Source organism: Polyodon spathula, chromosome 12, assembly GCF_017654505.1.
Source record: "Polyodon spathula isolate WHYD16114869_AA chromosome 12, ASM1765450v1, whole genome shotgun sequence".
Taxonomy (NCBI): Eukaryota; Metazoa; Chordata; class Actinopteri; order Acipenseriformes; family Polyodontidae; genus Polyodon; species Polyodon spathula.
In genome coordinates, this window is record NC_054545.1 from 13477151 (window position 1) to 13498006 (window position 20856).

General features: G+C 35.0%; 1 protein-coding gene across 2 annotated transcripts; it reads right to left on the bottom strand.

Annotated features, from left to right (window-relative positions):
- Window positions 1–237: 237 nt before the first annotated feature.
- On the bottom strand, window positions 238–16215 carry LOC121324020. 2 transcript variants are annotated; one of them, XM_041265404.1, is made up of 8 exons: window positions 16140–16215; window positions 14898–15018; window positions 10220–10250; window positions 9666–9774; window positions 7072–7229; window positions 5976–6108; window positions 5053–5079; window positions 238–1772 (listed from the first exon to the last, which is right to left on the bottom strand). In XM_041265404.1, the coding sequence occupies exons 2-8, from the start codon at window positions 15002–15004 to the stop codon at window positions 1588–1590; spliced, it is 750 nt and encodes a 249-aa protein (XP_041121338.1). In that variant the 5' UTR covers window positions 15005–15018; window positions 16140–16215; the 3' UTR covers window positions 238–1587. The 2 variants fall into 2 exon arrangements, with proteins under 2 accessions (XP_041121338.1, XP_041121339.1); XM_041265405.1 differs by lacking the exons at window positions 5053–5079; window positions 16140–16215 and having other exon boundaries at window positions 14898–15059.
- Window positions 16216–20856: the final 4641 nt, after the last annotated feature.

A 20856-nucleotide genomic window follows, 5' to 3' on the forward strand; every position in this document is an offset into this window, starting at 1 on the left:
GTATGTCACTGTCAGAGTGTGTATATTATAAGATATATATATATATATATATATATATATATATTATATATATATATATATTATATATATACTATATTTGAGGACGAATGCCTAATAAACCAAAAAGTTTGTTAAACAATTAATCACTTTTGACAGATTAACATTTATGATCAAAAGACATAATCTCTATAGAAAAAAGTGGTTTAAAAATAGATAAATGAACATGAATTAAAGCTATATACACAATTTTAAATTAAAATACAAGTAGTACGAATGCATTTCAACAGAATCTGAAACTCAGAAGCAGATTAGATCTTATTTTCTTACATTTTTCCTTCTAAGTCATAATTTTATGCAAATGCAAATCCAGTATTTGTTTATAGCATACAAAGACAAACAAAACAATTACATTTGGTTGTTTAATAGTGTAACAGCCTCTCAAGCTTATTCAGCTTGGTGGTAGTAGCTTACAAAAATAATTACAGAAATTTTACCATCCATTATAGGTGAAGTTTTGAAAGAAACGTGTTATAGTAAATACATTTTTTTTTATAACAGGTACATAATTTTAAATAACAGATTATTATGTTCATATAGTTTTTCTTAAATTATTTCTCACTCCTAAAATTCCTGGTGATGCAAAATTTGTGGCCATAGCTGTACACAAGGTTACAGAAATTTCTCAGTTTGCTTGCCTAAATGTGTTTCAGCGTCACCTCCTATGTTATATCACCTTAACTCAGGGTCAAAGCATGTTACTGGCTGCAAAGCAGAAGAAACTGGTTAGTTAATGACTGGAAAGAAGGCATTGAAGGAGTAGAGACAATTTCACTCTCCAAGTCAAATGACCAAGGAGATATGCACACGACACAAGTAACACATAGATTTCATTAACCTAGTGTAGCACTAGAGGTCTTAAAATAAAACAAAAATATTTCTTTAAAACCCACATCTTTTGAGACTGACTGATAAAATATATTTAGTGCGTGGAAGTCTGTAACAGGTAAGATTTATTGAGTTTAATAGAATCCGCACTCAGGTGCTCATTCATGACCTCAGTACACAATGGGTGGTATCTTTCACACCAGGTTCACAACTTCATCAGATTGGTTAGTGAGCAAGTATTGCATATGAGCCTTCTACCTAAAGCCTTCTCTACTGCAGTCTGCACCCACTGACCTTTTGGTCCTTCTGCTCAGTTGATAAAGACAATCAGTAACTGAATGCTACAAAACAAGTCTGGATGCCATTCTCTCTAGAAAAATCTAACATAATAAGATAAAAAAAAAGGAAAACAAAAATAATTCACTAAAAATATTTACATTGCCATGGTTACTACATTATACTTTGAATACCCTTTACACAGTTTATTATACTTAAGAAATGCTTTTTTAATTTTTTTTTTTTAATTGGTTTTCTGAAACAGCAGAAGAATTTCGAAATGTCCTGAAACATAAATTAAGTCGTTTTAAGCAAACCTTTTATTTCCTGAAGCCTGGCTTTATGAGAAAAGCCAGAGGCAAGGAGCATGGAAAGTCTCACATTTCATTTTTCACGCTCTTGCTTTCATTGCCTTGTGAGCCATGTTCAATAACCCCAGAGGATTTGCTTCATCTGAAGAAAATAGACAATTAAAACAGACTCCAATTCTTCACACACTTTCAAGGGTCTCCTCTTGTCAGTGCAGTATAGTACGACTCCCAGCACAGACAGTAAAATGAAGATGCAAGCCAGCAGGGCAAAGTGTGTTCTATTGGTCGATTGCTCATAAGCTGAAAGGAAATGATTGCCAATAAATAAGCAAGAAATATACTATAACATCAGAAGCTTATACAGTGTTTCCCCTGTACTCCATGTCTGGGAAACAGTTATATCACTTTTATATAGTCTAAATAGCACATCAATTACATTGGGTATGCGTCTGTTAGAAAACACCAAATTTGGCCCACTCTGCTTCCATGACATAAAGGGTTAAGTTGGAACAAACAGGGCTTGAAATACAGCATAGCAATCTTAAGTGCAGCTTTCGTAATTATCATTGTCATTGAAAAGAACAATAGTTTTCAAGAAGCTCCTTCTATGTTGTTGCCAAAATAACCAGAGCTCCCAGCAATATGTTTACATTAAACCCACAGTTAAAAATATAAAAAAACAAAGTCAGATAGACACAGGTTTCAGCTAGTGCCTTCTTCAGTGTAATAATTAGGAACTGTAGGTGGTTATATTTTAGGAAGTGATGGCTCATCCTTGTGAGAGTTATATGTAGACAGCACCAACATTGTGATTAGTCTGCTAATGGTGGGTGATCAGGAGAGGGTAAGAGGTGTGAGGTATGTGGGAAAACATACAGAATCTTACAAAAGTAACTTTAGGAAAGAAAACTCCTAAAAATAGTTATAAAACAGTACAATAAAAACGACACTAGCTGAAACGCTTGTCTACTTGCCTCATTTTGAGTGTTGTGAAGTTATGAATGAAGAACAACACAAGCATCTAGAACACTGCAGAGTTAACTCTGTGAGACTAATCACTGTAGACTACAACTGCACACAAGACATTATGTAGCCGAAGCAAAAAAAAAAAAAATGAAAAAAATGCTTGTAATGGGGTACAAATAACCAATAGACTAAAACAGCTCCATTTCAGAAAATATAAGATGCATTCCTCCCAGGAGAATAAAGAACAAATGAATATCTAAAACTGACACTGCACATTTTCAGGGTGGGTTTAATAAAGTGTGTCCTGTTTTTATTAGATATCTGAGGTGTTGGCTATTACTACTTTTAATTTAACAGCTTTACATTAGTTAGTTTTAATGTTCGTGTAATGCGCTAATCAAAGGGGTAAATAATAGTTTTAAAGAATGGAATTTTTCTGTAGTTCCACAGTTAAGGCCTCAACAAACCAACACAGCAGGAAATGGTTATTTCCAGGAATGGGTTTTAACTTCTAGAAATATAATTCATAATGTGTGAAAAAAGATGTAGATGACACATTGAAACAAGCAGTAGACAAATCAATTAACTGTCAGTAGCCTCAAATGCCATTTGAAATGATTTCTAATGTTTTTTTTGCAATTGTTCTGAGTGGTTTTATGTTCTGTTAATGCAATATTTATGTATATATGCTTTTGTCTGTCTTTGATCCTGCTTAGAGTGTGCTAAATGCCATCCACTGAATATAACATGCCAAGGTTATGCTAGGACAATGCAAGGGCTGCATGTATTACACAAGTAATTTGAAAGATTTTAATTTTGAACACATTGCTTTAATCCCTCCTTATCCTTCTATCACCCTTGCATAGTTCTTGCTTTAAACTTATTTGCTTTATCCTAGTACAATCCTTGAATTGATACTGATATGGGAAGTTCACATTATTACAGTATTGGAATGGATGGAGGAAGTCTGTTTAATATATAATTCTGTGTGTATCCTATCATAATCCTTGTGGTTTTTGTTTTTGGTATGGATTTTAACTCTGTTGGCCCCATCAACTAAATATTGAAGCAGTCAATGTACCCAGAATGAATGCAAACATCATACACATGGAAATGCAAAAATATCTATCAAAATGGCATTTGAAGAAAAAACAGTCATGAAATTCATCATAATATTTCATATATGCCTTTTCTGTAATACATTTCTAAGTAGTCAAGCGTTGAGCTTATGCCTTTCTAAGAGTTTATGACTGAGTGTTGCTACAGCTGTTAATGTAAGGTGTGTGTATTGTTTATTTATTTATTTATTTATTTATTTATTAACATTTTGACCACTTTTTTAAACTTTTAAATTGCATTCCCTGCCTCAAAATGGCTTCCCATGTACCCACATGGACTTCTCAGAACTTAATTTCCCATCATCCTTCTGCTCACTGGTAAATCCATCTCAGTTACATATGTGAGCAGGAGGATGATGGGAAATGTAGTTCTGAGAGGTCCATGCGGGTACATGGGAGGACATCTTGAGGCAGGGAAAGCGGTCAAAATGTAAAAAGAAAAAATAAATAAATAAAAAAAAAAATAAATAAATAAATAAATAATAATTTAAACAATACACACACCTTACGTAAACAGTTGTAGCAACACATGGGAACACGTAACACAATAAAATAAATAGGTCCTTATGTACCCTTTAAGTTGTGGAACTGAACTGTGTATTCTCAATTCAATTTTATTAAACCACTTGCTCTGCTGATACACACATCAAAAATGCAATGCTTTGCTGTGATTCTAAGAGACTACAAACCTGATTCTACAGCTAAATCAACCTATTGCCCCTTTTAATTCTAAACTAGACGAACTCACTTGCACTTGTCTTTGGTTTCATGCAACCTTCACCAACAGTAATTTAATGTTCTTGAAGGAAATGCTAAACTTTTATAATTCATCTACCTCAGAGTGTAAACTAAATAGTTTAACATTTATTATTTGACTGTCTTTTTAAAGTATCTGGAACCAAAACCTGTGTGTTCAGTTTTATTTAGAAAGCCTTGTCACTATTCAAAAAGTCCCACTTCAAGTCTTCTTGCCGCTATATCAACTTGCGGGCTAGAGAGGGATGCAACAGACTATCTTACAGAAGTGAATAGTTGAAGCGAGCTCTTCAGACTCTGCTGTAGCAAGATTTAGGCGAGGTTAGGAAACTTGTCAGACTGTGGTTGTTTCACAAGCTTCCAGCTGAAGCAAAAAGGTGACCACAAAACCCCATCTTGAGCTTGCATGAAATTCCTGTAACCCTTTTGTTAGCCTCACAAAGCAAAATAAAATGTAAATAAAGAGATTAATTGTAATATATTAAAACTACATTTGTATTCTTAATAATGCCACTTGTTAACTTTTGAAGCACATCTTTAGAAGTAGACTGTTTTGGAGTATTTACCTAACTTTAGAATAGATGGTGTGCTTGGTAAAGCATGCTGGGGTACTTGTACTATACAAGTGAATGTGTACATATAATATTGTATAGTACACTGAAAATGACATAACAGTTAGTGGTGAGATAAATTTGTACTGTAATGCTACTCTACATTCTTAGACTATCAATTCCACTTACCTAGTAAACAATCATAGTAAGGAATGTCTGAAATTAAGATAGATAAAGGAATTTTAAGACTTGCAAGCAACCATAGAATGCATTTCATGTGTCTTCAAAATATTAATCCATGTTTAATATTTCAAGACAAACAGACATATTTTCATGACTGTGCAAAGCTTGTTGTTAATACATTCTGACAGTAAAATAATAAGTGCATATTCAAACACGGAAAATACTTTGTAATAAATGACTTCCAGTTATCATGATTAAAAAACGTACTGCTATTATTCTGTAGAAGAGAGAACAAATTCTCCCACTCAGAAAACATAAAAAATTACCTGGCAGTTTAGTAAATGCTAAGTTTTGAAATCTAGCCACAATGTTTTTAGGCAAGTGAGAAAAATGTTCAGTATATTGTTGAATGTTGAACATATACACTACAGTATGGTACAGTACTAAACATAATTTACTACAGTGCTCTCTCTTTAAATACTCTAGTTGGGAGCCATACAGTAGATAAAATAATGTTCTATTTTCATTCCGTCTGATAACGAGAATGCAAGTGCAAGTTAAATGGCATTATAGGGACAATGGGAGCTCTGACTGTATTAGTTTGGTATTATAAAGGGTACCCTCTTGCATGGAGCTACTGTATTGTAACTGGAACAGAAATATTAAAAAAGAAGAAAACAAATTAAGTACAAGGCTAATTTAGTTAATTAAAAACACCAACTCTACACAATACACACTTTTATCGCTGACAGGCCCTGTACAAGCTGTATTCTGCTTTGTAGGTGAAAATAATGAAACCAAAGGTATTTTCAACAGTCACCTTGTGAATACATTGAGCCAGCTAGTTAACTAAGAAATGTGAGTGAAGACTACACGTGACTCTTAGCACTTCAAATGCTATGACCTCTGGTGAACACACTCATACATACCATGTACAATGATCTCAGGCTCCCTGAACCGGACCCTTCGGTCTGACTTCTTTCTGTGCGTGAACTCGTTCTCAGAGCAGCTGAAGCTTGACCTCTTCCTCAGTATAGAGGTGAGACACTTACATGTTGTGACCTGATAAAGGACAGACAGTCAGTTCCTAATTGTATACTGTAATTGCCCAGTTAATAGCTAACATCTAATTATGTAAGAAAAAGAACAGCCACTATCTGTCCTATGCAATCTTATACAAATGAAAGTCTCAAACTGCATATGTCATCATAAACAAATTTGTTTTTAGTTTTTAATGACATTACTGCCCTCCAAAGCAGACTTTAATGCCAGAAAACTAACATTGTCTATGGTAAGCTGCCCTTGCCTTCACAAGGAACACTTAACTGGGGTCAATGTAAATGATCTAGTGGGTATAGTAATGGGTATATAGTAATTGATAGTACATTAGATTAGTTTACTAGTCTTCTTTTATGAGTGATGTACTACTAGGGCATTCTGCAGTTCTGAGTTCAGTGATCTTCCCTATAACTGTCTACAGGTCTGCATTGTCTGCAATAATGCCTGTTAAAAGCTGCCTAAAAGCATCAGAAACAAACCTTATTTAAAAACAGACTACTACATAACATACACATATACTGTACATATACGGTAGTTTATATCTTTGTTTTTAAATCTTTATTTAGAATGTTCCCTAATCATGACAAATCTCCAGGTAGCTCCACAAGTGAAGGTTCAATGGGCATCCTCCAATCCCATGACTGAGCCTACCTCCTCTTTTACACCCAGGAATTGATAGCAGATGTTGACGAGCTACTGGCGGACAAAGGCCAGCCATATAGGTGTCTGCATGAGCTAACAATGCACCTGGCAAGTCAGGTCCGCAGCAACGTGATGAGGAGAAACAGCCCCTGTGGGCTTTGCCTGCCTAACCCACAGGCGTGCCAGAGCCAATGCGAAAACTGGCGACCTTGCACAGCTGAGACACAAACCTGTGCCTCCCCCCTCCCTGACTCTGTGACATACCCTGCGCAACATTTGAGAGACTCTAGAACCCCCAGTAGCTTAAAACTTAGTGTAAGATACCTTCTCTTTACTGTTTGTTGAGGAAAGCAGCAGATCCTTCTTATGCAGTCTCTTCCTGTCTTGGCAGACCTCTGTCTTTGCTAAAGGCACACCATTTAAAACTTTACTGAATGAGTCGGCAGGTGAGAAAGTCTTCGACAGCGCAGAGGTATACTGTCCTATTGTATATGAGAAAGCAAAGAATATCATCAATCTACAGTAAACTTTTATTTTGAAAACTGTAATGAAGATGAAACTTGAAATCACCTATACCCATACTGTAGGTCATATATAATCTGTCTACAGATCAGAAGGATTAGGGTTTACGTGTTACATAGAGGATACTCAATGAAGGTTCATGAGGGTATTGTAGTTTTTCTAAGAATAAGGATGGCTGCATTAGCATATTGTATCAGCAAGGGGTCATAATTTGGATGAATGTAATATAAATTATATATATATATATATATATATATATATATATATATATATATATATATATATATATATATATATATATATATATATAAGTCAGTCCTGCTAGGTTCCAATGGCAACAGACCAAGATCAAATCAGTTTGAATGGAGACCAAGTTATGTCCAACTTGTTCTAATGGTGGTGGCTGAAAAAAAAAGGACAGCTGTCAATTAAACATGCTATTGTGATAATAGCAAAGGTAGGAATGATACCAGAAAACATATCAGGCCATCTTTGACCCTTGCGTAAAAAAAAGGCCAACAAGATGCTCAGATACATTGTGAAAAGTGTTGAATTTAAATCAGAGGAAGTAATGTTAAAACTGTACAATGCAATAGTAAGACCTCATCTTGAATATTGTGTTCAGTTCTGGTCACCTCACTATAAAAAAGATATTGCTGCTCTAGAAAGAGTGCAAAGAAGAGCAACCAGAATTATTCCGGGTTTAAAAATGTCATATGCACACAAGCTAAAACAATTGAATCTGTTCAGTCTTGAACAAAGAAGACTACGCGGCGACCTAATTCAAGCATTCAAAATACTAAAAGGTATTGACAATGTCGACCCAAGGGACTTTTTCGGCCACAAATGGAGATTAGACAGAGGGGCATTCAGAACAGAAAATAGGAGGCACTTTTTTACACAGAGAATTGTGAAGGTCTGGAATCAACTCCCCAGTAATGTTGTTGAAGCTGACACCCTGGGATCCTTCAAGAAGCTGCTTGATGAGATTCTGGGATCAATAAGCTACTAACAACCAAACGAGCAAGATGGGCCGAATGGCCTCCTCTTGTTTGTAAACTTTCTTCTGTTCTTCTTATGTTCTTATGTTCTTCTTTCTTAACTTTTTGGACCATAGACTTCAAATGGGACTGGTGGCAGCCTGTCTAATATTGGACCAAGAAACGATTAGACTGGCTTCATGGTTCAAGTGTGGCAACAGAAGCCTGACTTGTTTATCTATCTCCATTCCTGCAACATCTTTTTTAAACATTGGAACTCCTAAAGTAGTTAGTCAGCAACAGCTGTAGCAGTAATATGTACTTTTGTTGACCTGTAATAGTGTTGAGACCCAACAGAAAGCAATACATTTAGAATCACAAAGACAACAGTCAAACCTCTTGACCAGACCAGGTGCTGCTGTCTACCTCTATAAGGAAATACAATCCACCTATTTGTCCCCTGATCTTATTTTTTTTTCTCTCAAATTTAGAGTGACCGTTTTTTTTTTTTTTACTTATCCCCCCCCCCCCCCAATTTGAAATGTCAGAATAGCTTTTATGTTGAGCAGTCCAGAACAGAGGTGGATGGGCTAGTGTTCCATTCTGAATATGCTTGGTATCTGAACAGTTGGGTTTGAGAAAAAAGGTCCCTGCTGGTTTCCCATCCCCCACCCTGGGAGCATCAGAGCCAATGTGATCCCCCCCTTTGGAGTCCCCAGCAAAGTTTGGTGTCTTTCTACAACACAGATGTGAACCGGCGCCATCCAAGCCGTGTGACTCATCCTGCGCTTCCAGTGGCAATGCTTTAACTGGATGAGCCACTCGAGGACCCTGTCCCCTGATCTGACATCTTCTTATTCAATACTTTGAATAATTCTGCCTGCCCTCGGTAACAGCTGCCTCTGCAGCCAACAGAACATGTACAGTCTTGTTATTATTAACACAAGGTGTGAACACCACAGGAAAACATGTAGCTTTCCGCTCTATTTCCACTAGCACATGCAATGCTTAGAATGAGCTGAGAGATGTGGATAGACATTAGACACCTTTGCCGACAGGGTTCTGAGTCAAACATAGCAACTCACCTCACTGATAAGCTTCCTGTGCCAGGTCTGATGAGCATAAACAGTGTCTTCTATACAATCAGATAGACAACTTAAACTAATTTAACCGAGCCTGAAAGCAAACTACATTTAGTGGTTATAATTATAAGAATATGGAAACAATATTTATAAATTTGACATTCTGAGTAAAGCCTGTCACACATTTAAATGTAATACAAGATTCATTATATGCCTGATTCTGTTTCAAAGGTTGTGAGGATCTGGCTCAAGCCTGGTTTTAGGTTTGATTTTTAAAGAAACTTCATTGTCAATGTCTTCAATTATATCTTAACAATGCAAACACATTTCTTACCTGAATATTCTGTCTTTCCTATTTCTGCATAGACAGAGGCCAGGAGCTCCAGACTCCTTGTAGTAATGGGATGGTCATTGCCAAAAGCCTTCTGCCGAATTTTAGTTGCCTAAGCCATAAAAAAAACAAAAAAACAAATGATGACGTTCAGTTAATGAAAACTTACCATGTTTCATTCACCATTCATCAAAGTGTGACTGACAACAATAAAAACATAATATGTACATATCTACCTGTTCTCTCTGTATAGATATAAGAAGGGCAGTGACAATAGTATAGAACACCCTCACCTTTTAAAACCTAATAAAGGTTTAGCCCAGTAAATCGACATGTTAGCATTGCAGTTTTCCCATGGTTAAATTATGCATTTACCATAGTTTACCATGCTTTTTAATATGCTTTACCAGATCTCTGGGCTTTACAATGCTCAACTTTGCTTTACCATTCTTTCACTGTGCTTTATATTATTCTACCATGCTTTTACTATGAGAAATGTTTACAAGGTAAGGAGGGACAATTATAGTATGAAGAAATGAAGATGAACGGATACCCACCTTTCCACTGTATTCTAAAGCAAGATGAGGTCTGGAAACAGAAATAAAAGATAATCTTAGTTTATTCTGGCACTGATCTGACCAACATTATCCTCATATATGATCCACTTTCTCCTCATTCAAGTGATATTCAATACGTGATTACGTTTACCTCGTCAAAAGATTGAAAGCAAAAGTTTGTTTTTGTGAACAACAGCAAGATTTCGGCTTTTAATTTCTTCTTTGAATCATAAACTAATTGATGAGAATGAATGGCTTTTTTTGTGAGGTTTGGTGCTTTATACACTCATCTACAGTATTTTGAGGGTGATATATCACGCCTCTGTTAAATTTCTTGGTTAAGCTGTTAACCAGTTAAACAAATTGCCTAAACTAATGACTTTTTAAATAGTCAGATTCCTGAATTATTATAAGAAATTATATGGCCCTTCAGTAAAGGCCACTATTAAAGAGAAAAGGTTTTGGAACAGGGTTCCAAAAAAATATAGCGTTACACGTCCCCATGTGTTACTACAACTGTTTAAATAATGTACCTGTAATTTTTCTTTTCATTGTTAACATCCTGACAACTTTTTAAACTTATAATTTTAAAGTCTGTTTCAAAGCTTGTTTAAAAATGGAACTCTACTGCACTGGGGTTTGAGAGCTGTCCTCTAAACCACTGCAGGATTTAAAACAACAAGTACTCTGGCTTATCTGTTCCTTACCACATCATGGATCCAATAACCCTTACAGAACAAAAACACACAGCTCTCCTAGGCTATCATTGGGCATATGTGTATTTAGTGATATTCGTGCAAGGTCAGAGCTTAGAACAGGCATGTTTGTTTCCAACACTTGATCTGAACTTGACAGTTTCTGTCAGCATGTGAGCAATGGCTGCAGGCCCATTAACCTCCTCAAAGCAGATGGGCATGTATGCAATGTCTAGCTCCTCTCTCATGCAAGTATGACTAACAATCAAAAACAACTCAATTTCTACCAAGATTTAACTTTAACAAAAGGTTCCCAAGTTATTTGTTAATTAATGTTAACAATATACACTGTCTTGCCAAATTTACCAAGTACTCCAGCTGGTTTATGGTGCTTAGGTAGTGTGACATTTGTTGTCCAGACCACCTGCTTACTAAATATCGTAAAACCCTTCAACAGATAACCATACCATCTTCAAAAATAGGCACAATATTTTAATAAGCTTACATACACTGCCAGGCCATTTCTACCTATTATTGGGTAGGGCAATTCTCTATGATCACAGCTATGATACAGAGCATCATAGACTCCACAAGGTTCTGGAAGGTGTCTTGGAGCATGATAATCCATTCAGTCATTGATATTTCACATAGGTAGAGGATAGTGAAGACGAATGCACAGTTAAAGTTCATCCCAAACATCCTCAGTTGGACTGAGATCTGGGGATTGTGGTGGACATGTAGGAAGCCAGAAGTTTTGCTTTTTAAACCACTTGCACACAATTCTGTCACGGTGGATGGAGGAATTATCATCTTAAAGTAGTTTTGACGATCAGGATACAAATGAAACATTGTTTGGCGAACTTGGTCCGCAACGATGCTTAAGTAAACTATAACAGCTTTATCATGGTACAGGGATCACATGTCACACAACATGACCAACCTAATTTGCATCTCTGTATCAGGGCTATGCCAAATCCATTCAGAAAGACAGCTCCTAATAAAGTGACCAGGCAGTGTAGCTCACAATTGCTGTAGCACCTTACTTTATCCATTTATCTGGGTGTTTATTTTTTATCCCACAAAAAATGTGTTTCTGCAATGACGACTGTCAAGACAAAGTCCATGATACAAATCATTCAAGACAAAATGTGTAGTTTCATATGTACATTGTCAACAATCAAAACAACAGAATTGAACAAATAGTTTTATTAAAACAACACTTGATGGTGGTGCTTGATTCATGCAGGATTCATTGAGATAAGATTAATAGCATTGCCAACACAGTGTAACAGAAACCTGCAGAGCAAGCAACGCGGGTGGATTAGTGAACATACTTGTTGGCACCAATACAATGTCATGTCATCCCTCTGTAAATCTTTATGACATGGCATTTGTTGGGCAACAACTGCTTGTATATCTGCATGTGTTTTTTTTTCAAAGTAACGTGATACCACAAGCATGATTGGCTTTAGGTGGATGTACATGACTGATGCTGCCTAAGAGACTTGTGGAATTCAATGTACAGTGTATGGAGGTTCATGATAACAAGCTCTGACCCATAGCGTAGCTTCCTAGTAATTTGTGTGACGAAGAGTCTGAAGTACACAATCTTGACAGCACATAAAATTACAACTTAGTAGGTTTACTTATTTATATATTATCATACTTTAATATAGGCTAAACCAGACTCCCCTGACAATTATACCTAACTTTACAAACTTTTTGACACATTTTTATAAAAAAATAAGAATTAAAAAAAAAAAAAAATACTTAGGAATATATTGACGTGTTTCCATAATAATTTGACAACACCATCCTCTGTAAATACTTAGATTAGAATAATATATACACAAGCTGTGCTTAAAATTCAGAGCAAATTAAGTGACCTACATAACTGGTATATAAAAGGAATGGAAAAACTCGGGTGCCGTGACCTGGCAGACACTAATGAGCAAACGAGGGGTGTCAGGTGATGCTGCAGTCCTGCTCTGCACTTCACCAAAGCTGCATTGTGCAGTGTTTGTGTGCACATCAAAATGATAGTCTGCATCGCAAGGTCACCCCTCACCCCAATGTGTACTTAAAAATGTAGAGCAAGCTGTATTTAGTGCTACAGATGTAACCACTACTGTTCCAATGCATATCCTTATGAATAAATGACAAGACTCGGATGTCCTGCTCAGAGTACAAACAGGTATCTGATCTAGTCACATGCTAATGTGACGACGTGTCGATGAATGATTTAAGTCAGAAAACCTGTTGTATAACCAAGATAAGAAAAAACACAGTTGGTGTGTTTTATATACATCAGGTTTCACAATTATTATTTAGAAATTGCATTGGAGATTTTATCAATCATATGCTCACCTACTAAATGGCAAATTAATATTGCATAACAATGGTTGGGGTTAGGCCTTTATATTACAATATGGTAAAAAAAAAATGTATTGATATAATGAGGTTAAACTTATAAGAAACTCGTCAAGTAGAGAAATGCTGCTCCTAATGCCTTCATCAGTGTTCTTTGTTTCCTAAAAGTTTTACCTCAAAATATATGATTGAGTGTTTGAAGCAAATAATGTATATAGTGACATGAACATAGGTCCTAAAGCAGTAAGCAGCCAGACCAATGAAGTAAACAGTCTACATTTGCAAACTAGATAATTAATTAAATTACTTATTTTGCATGCAGCCAATAACACAATTACAGGGACTTGCTTTACTGTATTGCAAAATGGCATTCAGTGGCACAGATAATCAACTTTAAATACAAACTATATTCTTCGGACATTTTAAGGGTTGATTAAAGGGACCTTTTCTTAAGCAGCTAAATTGGAAGTTTACATTAACTCATTTTCTATTTAATGCAAGTAGTGCTCTCATCTCACATGTTGCTAAGGCTAAAAGTCACATTGAATACTCTTACAGTAAATTAATGCTTTGTTTAAAAAAATATATATCCCACAGTCTGACTGTAGATAATTCTTTAATAACACTCAACAATATCATATAAACAAACCTTAAATAAAGTTTTAAGTGCAGGAGACAAATGCTTATGAGGTCTACCTTCATCAGAAAAGCAGGCTACACTGAGACGTTTTTCAACTAGACATATCTTTTTTATAACTGAAGATAAGCAGAATAAATGAAAATGTTAGGCTGACATTCTATACATCACTGAAAGCCCTAATGTAAGTTAAGGGATACAACTTTACAAATCATGGACAGGCAATTTGTCTAGGAGCTGCCTAAATAAATACAGGCAACATTTGCAAAAAGTTATAAAAGAAAAAGAAAAACATGCTGGTCTTCAATCAAATTCTGGTTCCTGACACATTAATTAACGTGTTTTAAATAAGTAGTTAAAAGATGAATGAGTGTGTAACAGTAGTCCACAGTCTTCAACAGAGGAAAGAACATATATACTATTTTTCCCCACATGGAAAACAGTTATTTACGTGAAAATAAACACATATGAGCAGTGAAAATATTGCTTATCTGATCCTTTCCTGAGTAATTAACAACTCAAACAGTCTTACATGTTCCAATATTTCCAGTCATCACACATGCACCAGCTAATAGCACTGTATGTAGTATTAAACAAATTTGGCTAATCAGTTTTCCAAGTAATTTCCTTCTTGCAGCTTGCTGGTAGTTTTTAATCACATCAGCAACTGCATGGGCTTAAAAAAGAGTAATAAAACTTAAGCCACTTGCCATCTTATCTCAATTACAGCACACACAAAGAAAGTGTGGCACAACATCAGTTTAACCACTTACTTGCACTGCAATAAATAACAGTTAAAAATTATTAAATTACAGTCAAACCTTGTGTACTATTTGGGCTCCGGTTTTATTTATGAAAACATTTTGAAGAGCGTTTACTTGCTATAAAGAAACAGACTTGACATTAACAGTGCTGATACACATGAAGAACTGACCACTACTCAATTAAAAAAAAACAAAAAAAAAACAGGGCCTACCTTTTACTCATGATGCAAACTTGAGCTAGCTTCTCATAGTCCCCTGCTTGACATGCCTGCTCTGACACATTCTCTTCAGAGAGCCATCCTCCTGTGCCCTGCTGCATTACATCAGGAGGAGCTGTCAGGGATACTGGAATCAGTCATCATGAAGCAATCATTTCCGAGGGCCAGGAAACTAGATCCTAAACATGGGCACCTGGCCACCTTAACACAAATGCAGAATACAAGGGGGAAAAAAGGTTCCACTAAGAAAAGAGACTTTCAGAGTTTCACATCCAATGCAGAGCTGAATCTACTGTAGTGTATGTGAGCCCCTTTCATAAGACATTGAATGAGTCATAACCTTAGGGAAAGAACATGCACTGTTGTTTATCAGGTAGAAGTGCTGATTCAGAGGGCCGTGGTTTCTATACGCTTTGCACTTCTCAGTTAGATAATGCAGTCCAAGGATATTTCCAACTGGCCCTTAAAAGTCGATTCTGTGAAGACACAATTAGCTGTGTCAGCAGCTTTTGTGGATAATGAACAGCAAAGATGGTGGTTATTTGCCATACCTTTAAATGTGCTGGTGTACAAAAATAACCTTCATCTCATGAAAAAAAGGGGTTTTATTTATCTGCAAAGAAAACCTTCAAACTTTGGGTGGTAGTGGTAAAAGTGGAAAATAACAATGGCAATAAAGTAGTTACTATAGTAATAAACTAAACAGAAGGGTATGATAATCTGACACAAATAAATTACAGTATGTTGTGAAATTGGACTGTGGAAGTCTACACTTAAATAATAATAATAATAATAATAATAAATAATAATAATAATAATAATAATAATAATAATAATACATTAATAGACCCTGAGTTTGTACTTCGTGCTTTAAATTAATATTACCAGTGTCTGTCTATTAGAACAAAATCTCATAAACATATACCTAGAATTAAGAGACACAAGTATAATGTTCTATTTTTTGGGGAAAATGACTGACTTACATATAACCAGTATAATATCTGAGTTTTTAAAATTTGACTCATCTTTCAGTATTTGAGCGTTCATATATGTACCGATGCATACTTGTGAGTGAAAGGTCCAAATATATATAAAAAACAGTTTATTTTGGAAATGATTAGCAAACCCAGAGTCTATTCTGACCATGAATCATTTTACTAAAAGGAGAATCACCTCACAACACAAAAACACAGACATTATACATACACTTCTCTGATATACAATATATGCAATTACCGTAAGCACAGCGGACTTGCCTGAGCTCCTCTGAAGAGCAGTGAGGTCTGCTAGTGCTACTTCATAGAACATTTTTTCCGCTTGAATGAACTGAAGGACTTTCACATCTGTTTATATTGGTTAAGGATCTCCATGGTGTCCATTATACTGAATGGAAAAAAAAAAAAAAAACAAAGCCAACAAAGCCAGCAGTTGTGACGGGTCAACAGTAATGTTTACAAATAGGCAGTCTAAAAGTACACACCGTACACAACTTAAGGAACTAATGTGTGCTACACAATTATGCTTCTTTACTAATCCTCATGGGTATAGTGTGAATACCTCAGTCAGTACGATATACATATACAGTACATATACTGTGTGTGCCAGAGTTAATTCTGATCTAAACCATAGTGTGTTGAAAATAGAACAGAATGCCCTTTAAAAAGTAACCCTAAAACTGGACTCACTCCAGGCTTGATTGCTGGGCTAAAAACAGAAAGGGTAATGTGAATAAAATAAACAAGGATTGTGGAAGTCAAGGCTACACAGAAAGCACTCAAGTGTTCATGCTCTATACAAGTATAAAGTCAAGATGAACATGTAATGTTCTATGCAATGTGGGTGTAAGAATGTAAGGGATTTGAGAGTTTCCTATTGTAAAGGGCTCGAAGCAGTCCCTTGCTGAATGGAGAAAGGAAATGCTCATTATTTTTCAGGGTCTCAAAGGTTCCTTTTCTGAGTGGAGAAAAGGGAATACATATCGTAAAAGCCTCTTCTATGGAAAGTACTTTTTTGCATCAGTTGAAACAGATGTCCATATATTTTTTAGGGAATTTAGGTTGCGCATGTTCACAGCCAAATGAATGGTACTATATAAGAGTAAGTAAGAAAACAATCAAATGAGTTGGTTGGGTTTGTAATCAAAGGAATAAGAATTAAGAGGTAATATGACATCATTACTATTCTGACTGTAAGCTAGGCGGCTACCATTATTTTGTCTAGAGAAAATGTGTTGCAAGAATTGTGATGTTTCTGTATCTTGAATAACATGAATGTAAACAAATGTAATCATGTATTGATCATCTGCTAAGAATAATCTTTTATTAATCAATAAACCATGTAATCAAATTTTCTAGGACAATTGTCTGATTCATTATAACAAATATTTAAAGATCGAAACTCAGCATTGTAAGATGTAAAGTGTAGTTTGGGATGATTGACTGTTTGACCCAGGTACTCACCGTCTGGACCGATAGAAGCCTCCCTCATTTTGAGGTGCGACCCCCGACATTGGTCAGAGGTCACCAAGGCCTGATGATAGAGGACCACCAACCTCCAGAAGGGAGATACAGTTGCAAAGGAGTAATTTAATTTGTTTTAATATTACTTTTACATGAACCACCTCAGTATATTGGTGAAAGTAACACATCTATAGCCCTTAGATTACTGAAACATAGTTATAATTGCAAGCACCTGGAGTTTAGTCCCACTGCAGTCTCACTTAATCAACACAACCAGTCCTATATGCTACCAAAATGTTACAAGAAAGAAACACAAGGGAACATCAATCAATAGCACAATTGGACCACATTTACAGCATTTAAATCAAAATTCATTTGAATATTAAATACATTGAAAAATATTAGTTTGCCACAACATTTATGACGTCTCTTTTAGCATTTCCAAAATTAGCACAATTGAGTGTTTAATAGTTATGGGTGAAGCAGCAAAACAGACAGAAATAACTCTACTGTAGCTAATACAGTTCATTTGACACAGAGCTGAGTGATGAAGAGAAATCTTTAGCATTCACATACACACCAGCCTTAGCTGCAGGTGAACTATGGTTAATACATTTACCAAAAAACCTCTCTTGATTAAACGTATACCTTACACAGAACACACACACGCCATGGTGACATTTTCAGAACCTAGACTGTGACAAATAACAACACCGTCATGCAGTATGTCATGTCAAACCTGGTAGCCATGAAGTCTAGATTTAAGAGGATGTCTGGTTATTTTTAGCCTTCTGACTATAAAAGCTCTGTGAAATGGTTATAAACAGTGTGCCCTAATTTAATGCTTATAAATAGTGTTCACAGTACTGCTTATAGAAGGGCCTTTCTCGGTAGCTGAAGGACATTCTTACAGCAGTGAAATCTACCATTCCAACCTGCTCTTGTCTGGACATACTCCACAGATCTGATTTTCAATATATTTAAACCATTCAGTACTCTGATTATAACTAGGAGCTTCCAGGCTGATACCTTAGTTTCCATCACTTGTGCCCAGCATGTTATACGTTCTTACATTACTGTAAACGGTACAGACAAGATACAAAAATGCTGACAACAGCAATTGTTCTATGATCAATATCACTTCTTTTTTTTAATTTTTTTTTTTTTTTTTTATTAAAAATACCACCACCACCCTATGGGGTGCCAAACAGGCAAAATATCAACTTTGAGATATATGTTTATATATCTGTTCTCAAACATCATATATATATATATATATTATATATATATTATATATATATATATATATATATATATATATATATATATATATATATATATATATATAGATAGATAGATAGATAGATAGATGTATTGACTTGGAGAAGGCATATTGTTAGTAAGCACAGCAGGGTCCTGATACTTACTTTTGTAATACATGTAGCCTAACATTCATTTTAACCAAAAGATTATTAAAATTACGTTGTATTTTCCAGATATAGAACCCATTTGTTTCCTCTTTTGATGCCATTTTCAAGAAAGATAATATGAAAAGCACATTCATGTGACGCTTAAGTTTTGACTTACACTGTTGAAGCCCTTTTTGATTTCCATGTTATGCATTAACCATATTTCTTTTATTAAAAAAAATATTTAAAAGTAACATCAGTATTTATTTATTTTTTAACATAAAATGTAATGCATTTCCACATTTTGTTACCTGTCTGACAAAGGAACAATTACAGATACAAGTTACTGAAAATGATAATCAGATTACAGTAATGAGTTACATGCATGTAGTTCATTACTCCCCAACACTGGCACTAACATACATACATTCTGAGAATGTCTAATCATTTCCAATTTCCAGAAACATGTAGAGTCTGTGTTGTCTGAATAATTTGGCCATACATTGTAGAAAAAAACCCTGTATTTTTCTGTTGAACAACGATTCATCACATAAGGAATATTTTACAGGATCACTTCAGGCTTGCTGTTGTTCGCTTATGGTTAAATAGACAAAAACACACTTAAGATACACTCTCACTGTTAGAGATATAGGTTTTAAAAATTTTGACGATGGTGGTATTTATAATCTCCACTGCTGAGATCAATTGAATAGACACTATTGTACATCTAGTAAGAACTACGGCCATGCTAAATCAAGCTCAGGCAGCAACAGTTGAGGCACAGATGAAAGTCTTTGCTGTCCTGTCTGAATTTATGGTAGCCAGTTAAAAAAAAAAAAAAAAATCACTAAGGCATTTAGAATTTCTCAGTTTAGGCCAAATGTGAGAAAAGTCTGAGGACTCAAAGTGGGCTCAAAGTCATCTACAGAGACAACCTTCTAAACTAAAAGGATACATTTCATCTCGTGGTTGAACACTTCAGCAATCTGTAACAGAAACCAAAACAACCTCAGATAACATTAAGAGAGCAACCAAAGGAGTTAGGGCTTTTCATCAAGTTTAAGATTTTGTTGCTGACCTACACAGCTCTTCATAAACATATCCCAAGCTATAGTAGGTCCTCCAAGCGACAACTTGAGTCTGCAGGTTTTCTGGCCTACCAGTAATTCTGAAAATTCCAAGCATGATATAAATAAACATTTGTCATCAGGAGGGTGTCTAATTAGAATGTGCATATAATTTATAATGTTACAATGCCTGCTGGGATTTAGATTGTCGATGTAGATGGTAGATCATTTAGATAATTACTGTATTTACTTGTAATCATTGGCCACCACAAACTGGATGCACCTGTAATTGCCTCTATCTCATTAAGCTTGTGTGTGTGTATATCTATCTATCTATCTATCTATATATATATCTATCTATCTATCTATCTATATATATATATATATATATATATATATATATATATATATATATATATATCTATATATCTATCTATCTATATATATATCTATATATATATCTATATATCTATCTATCTATCTATCTATCTATATATATATATATATATATATATATATATATATATATATATATATATATATATATATAATATATATAAACTATATATTCATTTATTAATATCGAATAAATAAGGTACTTCAAATAAAATAATTAAGATACAGCACTTAGTTTAGGAGGATCAAAAAATGGTGCTTCCATTCAACACATACATATTTTGCGTCACACATGCAGGGGTCATATTGATAATTATGTAGCCATTATACAGGTGTAAGATAACTGGGTAATTACAAAGTTTTAAAAAAAGAAGAACAAAGAAATCTACAGGATTCTACTCAACAATAAGCTGAATTGAGTCTGCTTTACATGGCACAATATTAAACTGAATTTTAATCTCTCCAACTTAAGATGTTGGTGGAAGTTTCTGATCGTCCAATGTGAAGGACTCAAGAGGTGGGTTTTAAATCTTGGACTGTACGCTAAACTTGAAGGCTGTTATGTCTTATATTGGTCAAGGACTGATATATATATATATATATATATATATATAATATATAT